This window comes from Poromitra crassiceps (genome assembly GCF_964638095.1).
Source record: "Poromitra crassiceps genome assembly, chromosome: 15".
In the NCBI taxonomy this organism is placed as follows: Eukaryota; Metazoa; Chordata; class Actinopteri; order Beryciformes; family Melamphaidae; genus Poromitra; species Poromitra crassiceps.
In genome coordinates this window covers 32,937,497-32,950,034 of record NC_139634.1, presented here as the reverse complement: position 1 = coordinate 32,950,034, position 12,538 = coordinate 32,937,497, and the positions used below count along the sequence as shown (strand labels likewise).

General features: G+C 44.2%; 1 protein-coding gene across 1 annotated transcript in view; it reads right to left on the bottom strand.

Annotated features, from left to right (window-relative positions):
- Nucleotides 1-4,241: 4,241 nt before the first annotated feature.
- The window catches only part of LOC310790611 (cysteine-rich and transmembrane domain-containing protein 1), a 14,586-nt gene continuing 6,289 nt past the window's right edge, over nt 4,242-12,538 (bottom strand). Inside the window, exons 2-3 of the mRNA XM_083652323.1 lie at nt 9,130-9,452; nt 4,242-5,493 (exon numbers count right to left, since the gene is read on the bottom strand). Of these exons, the coding sequence (XP_083508449.1) occupies nt 5,390-5,493; nt 9,130-9,433 (408 nt within the window). The 5' untranslated portion in view covers nt 9,434-9,452 and the 3' untranslated portion in view covers nt 4,242-5,389. The remainder of the gene's footprint in view (nt 5,494-9,129; nt 9,453-12,538) is intronic.

Here is a 12,538-nt window from a genome sequence, read left to right as displayed (position 1 = left end):
TGGGGGGGGGGGGGGATCTCTGAACTGTGCAGTTGAACAGTTCAGAACCAGCTCAGAAAGTCCCTGAAAACTTGTAATGGTAGAAAACAAAAATAACATGCAGATAATCTTTTATGTATAATAAATAACATCAATTGATAAACTAAGTTAAAATCATACTAAAGTCAGGTGGTTTCGTGACATGCAATTTTTCTTTAATTTACACTATTTTAATCTTAAAGATCTTTTTAGGGTATATTATGCTTTATTGACAGGTAAAGTGTGAGAGAGACACAGAAGGGTGAGGGAGAGAAAGAGAGAGAGAGTAGAACAAGCAGCAAATGATCACAGGCTGGATTCGAACCGGGGTCGCTGCAGAAAAGACTGAGCTTTACATGGTACACATTCAACTCACTGAGCCACCGAGGAACCCCTGCAAGGTGTCATTTTAAATGTATTACCGGTACTTCATTCAACAGCCAATCAGTAAACAAATCCTCAAACAAACTGCTAACAGTTAGTATTATTATTAATAACCATTATTTCATGTTAAGTTAATGCACTTATAGAATGTAGAAGAATGACTGTTTTGATCATAGTTTCACTGTCATCAACTTACTTTGCAGATAATCATGGATTTCTGGACAAAATCATATCTGGTTAGATACACACCGTGCACACTGAGGTATAGTTAATAAGGAAGTGTAACTATAATACCTTAGTGGGCGGGCTCTACCTCTTTAACCATGTACTGCATCTAGCCCAGCACCCACAGTCGATGTGTGTATAGTTATTTTCTACTACAAAATCATATCTAATGTTACGGCCTTCAAAGCATGTCAACAAATGGCTCAACAGAAGACCAAAACATATTAAGGACGCCAGATAAGGTTGCAAATTGGTAAAGAATATTTATTTAAATAAACCCAAAAATATTCAAGTCACAAATAATACAAACCAAACAGACTGGAGATCCGGCCAAACTCAGCAAAAAGGGCCTGGGCCAACCCCTTTGGGCTGTTGGAGCCAGTATAAACCTAAAAACAGGAAGAGTTAAACTATAACTAAACCAAAAACAGGACTACCGGGGACTCCAGCCTAAACTAAAATAACAAAGAAAGTAACAAAGAAAAGTCACCACTGGAGAGGAGCGATTCCTCTCCAGGAGCTGCTGTGATCTGTGTGGGTCAGAGAGAGATCTGCCTGCTCTCTACGCCAGCCTCCATTTAACCCTGCAGGGCTGATCAACTCCAGGTGTTCCTGCTCATGTGATTAGAGCAGAAACACCAGAGGGAGGGGGAGAGAGAGAAGAAGAGGAGGAGGAGGAGGAGAGCTGGTCACATAACATCTAACAATAAAAAATATTCTCAAAGACAAAATCTCATCAGATGGGGGTCTGTGGCCCTAATGTGCACTAAATTAGGCATCCTCGATATGAAAAGGATTGAGGATCACTGACTAAAATGACGTCTACATTCAGACATATATATTGTGTTCAGCCTAAAAATACTGAGTTATGATTTTCCGTCCATAATATTGTCCAGCTCTATGTCGGAGGAAGTGGGCTGTAGCTCAACATATGGATGTGGTGCAGAAGGTTGTTGGTTCAATCCTTGCATCAGACTCTGGCTTCAGATATGTTCACCTGATAAGCTGCTGACTGTAGGATGCCAGCAGTGATGCTTCTTTAGCATCAGTAGTTTGGACACTGATACCAATAAGCTGATGAACGATACTGGACAGTACCTGGCTATAGCTCCGTGGGATAAACAGCGGTTTGCTGTGTAGTTGTTCCCTGGTTCAAATCCCACCTGTCTCACTCTTTACGCTTTCAAATCAGATGCCAAATCTACAGTATATAGACAGACTTGATGTGTTCCGGGAGACCGCAGTGTTTTGAAACCTCACCTAATTTCAATGTCGGTAAAAGCTCAGCCGTCTGTGGTTGCCTCTCTCAAAACTGACTGAGACTCAAACCCACAAGCTCAATACTGCTTGGCAGTAATCCAACCCTCTGAGCCACTGGGTCACACTTCTTGAGACAGGTTTCCTCAGAGCTTTTCAGTCTTTCGTCTGGGTGTCCACTTTTAAATCTCTCTAACTGACTGAGGCTCGAACCCACAACATCAAAACTGTCATTCAGCTGTCAAACTCTGTGAGCCATTGAGTCTCGTCACACGGTCAAGTCCTTTCTGTCAGAGCTTTTCAGTCTTCACTTGAGAAGTTCTTCAAAGTCCAAACTTTGACTGAGGCTCAACCCAAACCCTCCAAATTGTGTTGTGGCCATAGGTGTCATTTACAATGGGGACATGTCCCCACCACTTTTGAACACAAAGTGATGCCCTTGTGTACTCAGATGTCAAATATGGTCTGACAGAGAGGTCTGGAAATTTGAGTATGGAAAAGTATTGAGTTTTGAAATGGAAAATGTGTAGGAACTCTGATTCATATTGGTTGCATTTCAAAGAAATCCACTTATTGCTTATTGCCAGTACGGACTATACAGTTGGTACACTGGAAAGCTCCATTGGTTTAAACAGGTTTACCTTCACAGGGTTTCTTTATGTTCCAGGTATTCTTGATTGTCTTCAAAATATGTGTGGTGGTCTGGGAAGCTTCATGTCACTGCTACACATTGTTGGCAATGAGCCAAAGTAGGTTGAAAACGGGTTTTGCAGGTATTTTGATATTTTGAGTGATTTGGTTGATTTCATCTCCGTAGTAGGCCTACATCATGGTGAACAATTATTTTCAGGAAACAAAATATAAAGATCTTTATTTTCATGGTTTTGGTGGAATGCCACTGTATAAAATGGAATGTTGTGGGATATTTGAAGCCATTTTTCTCACATTTTACTTTTAGATACATAACACACTAAAATACTTGTACATTTTGATCTGAGAGAGCTATCTCAGTCATTCAAAGTTATATAGGGGAGAGTTTCAAATTTATGGAAAAAAAAAAAAAACGTTAAATTTTTACCATGTGAAGGGACTTTGCTGGCCGCCACACACACACACACACACACACACACACACACACACACACACACTGTGTGTGTATGTATATATATATATATATATATATATATATATATATATATATATATATATATATATATATATAATATATATAAACATACACACGCATCAGGGTTAGGGTTAGTTAATCACACACAATTGTTTTCCTTTTTCCTTCATATAGGCCTACAGGTAGCTTGTAAAGGACAAAGGTGCCAATACTCTGACACCGAGTCTCCTCACCCTCAAGCCAAACTTTGCACGTCAGTTCAAATTATAGCCACTGAATGTAGCGTGCCACTCACAGATGCCGACAGCTAAGTCACATGGTTGTTTTCTTGGTCTGACTGACTGCTTTGCACATGCCAGCAGCACCCCTTCAGGTGCTTCAGAGGTTGCTAGCAGTGTTGGGGGTAACTTATTACAAAAGTAACATATTACATGCAATATATTACTTTTAGCAGTAACTCAGTAATATAACTGATTACCAATAGGATTTCAGTAATATTATACCAGTTACTTTGTGAAGTAACACAAGCTACAAATTGAGTTTTTTTTTTTTTTTTTATCAAAGCACATATTTAAATAAAGATACAATCATTTCCGAATCAAATTGTGTGTTTTCATGCAAATAACACTATAGATGACAATAACAAAGGAAAAGGATAACATTTAGAATTTTGGGCGGTTTACATCGACTTCAAGACAGTTTAAATTATTTTCCGGGATGATCACGGGGTGGCGATGTCATTCTGCTACTGCTGTTATTTTGGTGAAAGTAATGCAAAAGTAGTGTAATAATAAGTAACGAGTTACTCTACACAGACAGTAGTAATTGTAAAGTAACTTATTCATTTCAAATGAAAGTAACTAGTAACATAGTAGTCTATTACATTTTGAAAGTAACTTGCCCAACAATGGTTGCTAGTATGTGAAACATATTCTTTCCTTTTGCACTTTTGTGTAAAATTGTGCTGCAATCAGAAAGCACCTCTCTAGAATGGTCAGTGCAGTGACACTAGTTTGTTTTGCCCGTAGCGTCAGTGAAGCAGCCATGTTGCAAACACCAGTGGGGTCACCTCACCTCTCACTGACTTATAAATAGATGCATGGCTCTAGCCAGGCTCCAGGAGCTACAGTAAATTGTGATCTATACTCTCTGTGCTCTCACACAAACAAACACACACACTGCTGCAATCCAAAAATATCTTGCAATCACAATTCTGACTCCTTTGGGGATAAATTAGTTTAATGCAAGATTCCCATCTAAAGCAAAAGGCATCTAACAAGTCATTTGGTTTCATCTGTTTTGCAATCAACACATTTTTTCATATTTTCCGTTTTACTTCCAAGGAATGTGAGTATTAAAAATAATTGAAATCATTTTTTTTTTCATATCGGCATCAGCATGAAAAAACATTTGCAGCCATTGAATGTTACAGCGATCAAACATAAATCATTGTCAACTTTAAAAATGCATTCCATTTATTGTCATATGATTCACCTGAAGACATACATCAGCAACAAAACACAGCTCTTGTGCAAATAAAAGGTACACATTTCAAGCATCAGCTTCTTAAGAGGACCCTGCAGCGCACTGGCAATCCAGCAGGGGTCTTGGTGGCCGTTCAGGGGGGCAGAGGTGGGGGTTGGCATTGGGGATGGGAAGTAGCATAGCCGGAAAGGCAGGGAAGAGGGGGGGGGGAGGGGGGGGGAGCGGGGAGGGGAGGCAGGAGTAATATCTTACAGAGGTAATAAGATCATAAAGTGCCAAGGAGAGCCTCACACTACTAGACGAGCCTGAGATCCGAGTGTGTGTGTGTGTGTGTGTTGTGTGTATGTGTGTGTGTATTCGAGTAGTAGTCAATCAGTGGACCACAGTACCGACCCTCGTTTTTGTTATTGCATCTCTGCCTGGTCTGCGGTCTGCGGTGTGTGTGTGTTGTGTGTGTGTGTGTGTGTCTTGGTGTAAGATTACAGTCAACAGCCTGAGATTGAGGGTATGCTTCGAAGCTCAGTTACGAGCTGCTCCGGAGCACCCCCCCTGGACAGGGTCGGTCAGTGCTGAGGGCTTTACATGGAGGCGGCGGCGCAGAGGGGGCTCTGGGGGTAGACACATGTCGACCTCCCGTGTGGGATCGAGGAACGCCTTTTATTTATAGACAAGCAACAGACCCGGGGGCGGGGCGAGGGCAAAACAAGGTGGAGTTAGGGGAGTGCAGAGGTTTAAGGCAGAGAAGGAGGTGGGGTGCGGTGGGAAGGGGGGGGGGGGGGGGTCGAGGCACAGAAACCGGGCAGGGGGGGTGCAGGGGGGGTAGGGGTGAAGGTGTCGAGGCACAGAAACCGGGAGGGAGGGAGGGGTAATGAGGTCAACGGTTGGGGAACAGCGTTATGTCAGCATGTCCCAAAGACAGCAGCAACACAGAGCCGTCCAGCAGGCTGTAAGACACGTGTCTCCTGTGTCATCTCTCCTCCTCTCCTCCACCACGTACACTGAGAGAGAGAGAGAGAGAGAGAGAGAGAGGGAGAAAGAGAGAGAGAGATGAAATGACAGAAGGCCAGCCATATAATTCTCTAAAATGACCCGCGACATCTTCTTCAACGGTGAGTCCAAGTGTAACCATGGCTCCCCGTGACTCTCCTCTCATTATGCTCGTGGCGAGAGATGCATGTCGCCGTGGTGATGCCACAGCGGCTCGCGCGCCGCGCCGTTCAGATCACACCACTGGTACTTACAGTCGAGGGACATTATCGCCGCTTCAGGCATCAGCGGGCAAATGAGACGTGACCTTATGGGCCTACACACACCTACACACAAGGCATGATGACCTTTTAGGACAAATGCAGGCAAAGACAGTAAGCTTTATTTTTATTTTTTTTGTCAGTGAGCAACTAAATGAGTCATGTGAAAGGATTATATGACCTACACATGGGAGTTACCATCTGCTTTAAGCAGCATGTCAAACAAAACACTGGATTGTTCCCCTGAACAAACACATCAGCCTTCATTATGTTGCGATTAATCATTGAAGCAGAGAAACACTCGTCCAGCTTTTAACAGCCAGGTGGAGCGAGGCAGGGCGGAGCTGAGTGTGTCACCTATGTAACCAGCTCTGATTACATATCCTTAAAGCGTCATGACGTTTTTTTTTAAGAATTACCCCTTAAAAGTAAGACTAAATCAATCCTAGTAAAGATAAAAGCTATTCACAAAATGGCTGAAAGACCCAATTTCTTGTCGAGACCCACCTTTTTCTGCCTCTGAACGCCCTACTCTCCCTCTGATTGGCTTACCCTGATATTCCTTAACCAATCATCGCTGCTCATGCCTAAACCCAACCAATCATCATTCCTCGTGCCTAAACCCAATCCAAATAGGAGGCAGAGTAGGGAAGGTCTTGCCAAGAAATGTGGTGCTATAATAACACAGAAAATATGCATTAATGCTGTTATTACGATGAAAGGTTATCACAATGTGAAGATATTTAGCAACAGGCAATCAATGCATCAGTGTTAATAGAGTAACTTGTGTTTTATCTTGTGTGACTCCTTATGTGCATTCTGGGTGACAAAAAGAGGCTTGTTGACTCTTCTTGATCTGTCAATGACATTAAGCGTCCAAAAGAGGGTGTCACACCTAGGTATGACACCCTCTTAGAGGGCGTCACACCTAGGTATGACACCCTCTTAGAGGGCGTCATACCTAGGTATGACACCCTCTTAGAGGGCGTCACACCTAGGTATGACACCCTCTTAGAGGGCGTCACACCTAGGTATGACACCCTCTTAGAGGGCGTCATACCTAGGTATGACACCCTCTTTTGGGTCAACCACACCTCACTAAGATAAAGGTTATTGTCCATTCCTTGCTCAGAGTTTCTGTGAGAACTTTAAATCACTCCTAAGCTAGGACTCTCTCTTGCTAAGGAATGTTAAGATAAGAGCTCTCTGAGCAGCCCCTGGTCAATAGATAACCAGAAGCTGGCCAGCCACATATCAGACTCTGGTAATTATCAACTCTGATAATGACATGACAATGATTTGAACTGGCTAATGATTAACCCATATTAAATAGTGAGGTGTTCCATCAGGAACACGGCCAAAATAACCATGACTTTGACCAGCCAACAGAGGCGTACCTTGAGCCGGTTGTGTGAGCATTATCACGTCTCTGTTTGCATTTCCACATGATGAAAGTGTAAGTGTTCTAATCACTATACGATCTCTGGAAGTAGGTCAGCTCTCTTTGCATATGCAGTTTGAATATTTTGCAACTCTGTTGCTAGGGAACAGTTTGGACCCAAACATTATTTCCTGTCAGCTATTACGTTAAGTTAAGTTGTCCTTCATTGTCCCCATGGGGACATTCATCCTCTGCATTTGACCCAACCTTCCTAGAACTAGGAGCAGTGGGCAGCCGCAGTGCAGTGCAGCGCCCAGGATCCAACTCCGGTTCTTCTGCCAGTGCCTTGGTCAGGGGCATTGACAGTATTTGACCTTAAAGCTGCAGTAGGCAACATTATTTCATTATCATTTTGGCTGTAGATCTGACAAAAACAACAACCAATCAGGCCAGGCCGGTTAGCTAGAACATAACTAGCCAATCACAGCACACAAACAAGGGTCATTTGGGTTCGACTCGGTTATGTTGCTATGGTTAACATTCCATGGGATGTTGTTGTTTAAAAGTGCCTACTGCAGCTTTAACATACTGTACATGTCTTTGATGGTGGGAGGAAACCGGAGCACCTGGAGGAAACCCACACCAACACGGGGAGAACATTCAAACTCCACACAGAAAGGAGCTGGGACGGACCGGGGTTCGAACACGGGACCTTCTTGCTGTGAGGCAACAGCGCTAACCACTGATCCACCGTGCCGCCTTGTACTAGCAAACACTGAAACAGGAAGTAAACTTTGTTCCATTTAGAATATTGATGTTGTCAAGTTGAAAGTGTCTATAGCTGCTTGCCGTTTCCCACCTTTAACCACAGTGTGGCGAGTTTCACAGCTACAGTTGCTGCTGACTGGGTGCTTGTCATCACACTGTTTAATACTGAGTCACTGAGCCTATCCAGTAACAATTCTATTAACTCAATTCTTGCATTATACAGTCCCAGCCAACTCTAACTCATTCAGAAAAACCTCACATTAGTAGCCTGCTATAGTCTCTTCAAACAGACGTGATGGCTCCCGCAATGAAATGCTACCAACCAACTAGAGAGGTCTGACTCTGAACTCAACAAAACTGATGTTTACATGTGTCGTGATTGGTCGAATACCATTGAACTTCCTTCTGGTCTGCCTCTGGCCACATTTTAATGGGCAAACGTAGAGACTGTCTATGGAGCATTCAAAGATTGTAGAAGAGGTAGTCTGGCTTGAGACACTAGTAGCTTTGCAGCCAAACACATGAAGTTCTAACGGAGGTTCAGACAGGAAGACTACAATCTGCACTTTACGCTTCCTCAGTTCACTTCCTATTTCTCCACCCCTTCAAATCTGCTCACACGCTCAAAATAGCCTGTCAACCTCCGGGCGTCAATTGAATAATCAGCTGTTTGCCTCCTGGTCTCTTTTAACCAATAGCATAGCGTCACATCACCTCTCACCCCCCACACACCTCCATTGTAAGCCTATCACATTGCTTTTCAACCCCCCCCCCCCCCCCTCCATTGTAAGCCAATCACATGCCTGCTGTCTTCTTAATGCTTTTTTCTATCCCATTCAGCCTCTCAACATTGCTGCTGTCAGTATCGCACCCTCCACCTCCCCCTCTCCACCCAGTCTTTGCAGACCCATCAGTCATCAGATTCTTCAGTCTGACGAGTCTCATCAGTCTCAGGAGAGGACTCACCATCACCACCACCAGTATCTAGACTCTACAGGGGGATCTATCTGGATGCTGCTCTGGACTGATGCAGATCTATCTCAATATCTCCCTGTGGTGTCTAAGCGCCAAAGACTATTAACAATACCTTATTCTCATCATACTTTCTGTAATGCATCATTCACTTTATTGTAATAAATATTTTATTCGTTCACTAGTCTCTAGATTGAAATTCTGCTCTGACAGTCAATTCAGGGGGTCATAATCACATTTAGTCTCTTTGGTATGGATGCACCCACCTGTGTTTTTTGGAGCCTCCCCATACATGGGTCCAGGAGGTGGCCCTCCCTGCCAGCCAAACTGTGGTTGTCCGGGGTATCCTCCATTGTAAGGAGGCTGTCCCTGGCCAGGATACGGTCCTCCGGGGCCCATGGGTCCGGCAGGGTAGTTGGGGTAGGCTGGATTAGGCTGATCCATGTTAACAGGGTATCCCTGAGGAGGATAGCCCTGAGGAGGAAAGCCCTGCTGAGGATGCTGCTGGCCTGGGTAGCCCGGAGCGGTGGGGCCGGGGCCCGGGTACGGAGGGGGCTGCTCAAAATTCATCTGTGAACTGAACAATCACCTGAATGATGAGAGACAGAGAGAGGGGGCATTGTTATAATGTTAATGAGCTTGCTCAAGTGACATCACTGATGACATCACTGATGACATCACAATTGCTCAAGTGACATCACTGATGACATCACAATTGCTCAAGTGACATCACTGATGACATCACAATCATGACAGATACCCTGACCACAGACACCACTTAGCCAATTTTAACTAACTAGGCATCTCGATGATGATGATGATGATGATGATAGGTATCATCAGTGACATCATCGGTGAGTGACAGCATCAATGATGTCACATGACATTGACATGTATGCTGACTTTTTTTCCTCATCTAACACTCCACTTCACAAGTGTTCTAATGTAGCCTAACCTTGATTAGGCTGCATTCACATAGTGTTTCTGTGTGTGGAGCCAGCTCTGCCTGGAGCACCTCCTGTGAGGAGTAGAGGTGGACAATAAATCTATTGATTTATCAGATTTTTTTATTGATTTGATTGACTGGTTTGTGATAAAAATATGCTTCAATAACAATTATATATATTTTAATACATTTCCGATATTTACAGCATCAGTTACTGACTGACTCGGTGCAGCAGCCTTTCATTGCAAGGCGCTGAGTCACACTGCGTTGAAGCAGAATAGAATAGACTTGGCACATTCGTTTTTCAGACACATTTGCAGGTGTAGACCTCCATTGTGACATAGCGTTCTTGGCAGTTTTTCCCATGGCCTCTATAATGTTAACACACTAATTGAGAACATTGTAATAATTATCACATGACTGATACGAAGATGTATTTGTGATATACTGTAGATTTTGGCCATATCCACAAACTACATTAAACTAACAAACAGAACAAAGGGTGCATTGGTGAGGAGGGAGGGAGACTGAATAGTCTGAAGGTCTTGGTCTTGGTCTGAAGCCCAATAAAAGTGCACCAGGGTGCAATCAGCCTAACAACCCCAATACCAGGCTCCTGCAAGACAGGGCCAGGAGGGTGGGAGGCTTGTCACACTTTTAGATATTTTATTACAGAAACTGTAAGGTAAAGTAAGGGTAAAGTCCCACTGATTGTCACACAATGTGTGAAATTTGTTCTCCGCATTTGACCCATCCCCTGGGGGAGCGGTGAGCAGCAGCGTGCGCCGCGCTCGGGAATCACATGGTGATTTAACCCCCCAATTCCAACCCTTTGATGCTGCTGAGTGCCAAGCAGGGAGGCAAATGGGTCCCATTTTTATAGTCTTTGGTATGACTCGGCCGGGGATCGAACTCACGACCTCCCAGTCTCAGGGCGGACACTCAGACCACAAGGCCACTGAGCTGGTTGAATGAAACCCATGACCAGAATAGTCACACATTCTGTCATTGTGTTACTCATGGTTGAAATTCTAGTGAAAATAAATGATTCCACTTTTTGCTGGGGACGCCCTGGAACCCCGTCAAGGACCCCTGGTGGTCCGCGGACCTCACTTTGATAACAACTGGCTTAAATAACATTTTTGTCCAGCAATCCAAAACTACATGTCTACTTTGTTCAGTAAAAGTGTGCTATTGATAGCTGTGGAAAAAGTGCATCGTGTGTGTGTGTGTGTGTGTGTGTGTGTGTGTGTGTGTGTGCGCATGCGTGGGTGCGTGCGTGCGTGACGTGTGTGTGTGTGTGCGCATGCGTGGGTGCGTGCGTGCGTGACGTGTGTGTGTGTGTGTGCGCGTGCGTGGGTGCGTGCGTGCGTGACGTGTGTGTGTGTGTGCGCGTGCGTGGGTGCGTGCGCTCGTGCACGTGCCTCTCTAGAGTCACATTAGACAATGACTTCCCCCGAGTGCTGATATAAGTTCACAACGTTGTCAGCAAAGGCACCAGCGTGATGTAACTGTTGCCCCGGAACATGGCTGCCGTCCCTTAATCCCTACACCGCAACCAATCACGTCTCTTCCCCCCCTCATGCATATTGCATTCTGCATCTCTCTCTGGATGGAGCTTCTAGAGAGGGTGTCTTACAATACAATGTTCACGCAGCCACAGCCATCAGCTCCAGCAGAGATAACTAAACACCATTATCTTACTGTGCACACAGAGACTTTCCAAACAGAGGAGGCAGCTTCAGGGTGTGCTATTGTATGACAAGGTGAGGCGAGGCAATTGGACCATGGGGGAGAGAGAGAGAGAGAGACTGAAAGAGAGAGGGAGAGAGAGAGACACAGAGAGAGAGAGACTGAAAGAGAGAGGGAGAGAGAGAGACAGAGAGAGAGAGAGACTGAAAGAGAGAGGGAGAGAGAGAGACAGAGAGAGAGAGAGAGACTGAAAGAGAGAGAGAGAGAGAGAGAGACTGAAAGAGAGAGGGAGAGAGAGACACAGAGAGAGAGAGAGACTGAAAGAGAGAGGGAGAGAGAGAGACTGAAGTTTCCATAGAGGCCAAGGCTGTAACTTCACACTCTGTATTCCTCTATATTCAGAAACACAGACATACAATACAAGGTGTCGTGTTATGGAGATCACACTTTCATATTGTGTTTCTATGGGATGTGTGTGACCAGTTTGGGGGATACAGTCTATCTAAGGCAGCCACCATTTATATAACGATGACAATGTTGCACTCTTCTTCTCTTATCAAACACGGATATTTGGAAAATATGGAAAGTATGGAAGTTAGGATTCAACTGCAATTTTCTGCGCCATTCAAAGCCAGTGGAGAGAGTCTTACTTTACTTCATGATTTGATTTGATTTGTCTGACAGCTTTAAAAACACACCAAACATAGACCAAATCTTCCAAGGTTGTCACAGTACATGTAACTAGTTTTTTCTGCGGGCCAACATGTGTATCCTGTACTGTGGAAAACCAATACACAATGCACAGACAATCATGATCCAAATGCATCAATACTTAGAACCCAAAGGCATCGTGCTGCCCACACTCATTAGGAACCACGTTTTAACCCTTGAGCCATTTTGAAAGCAAATACTTTAGTGTTTAGTGCTGGTGGCTATTTATTTATTCTCATCTACAGCACCTGAAGAACAAGGAAGTGCAATTCCAAACCGCCACCAGGCACTCCTCCTGGCCTCTGATGAGGGAGATTCCAGTCCAT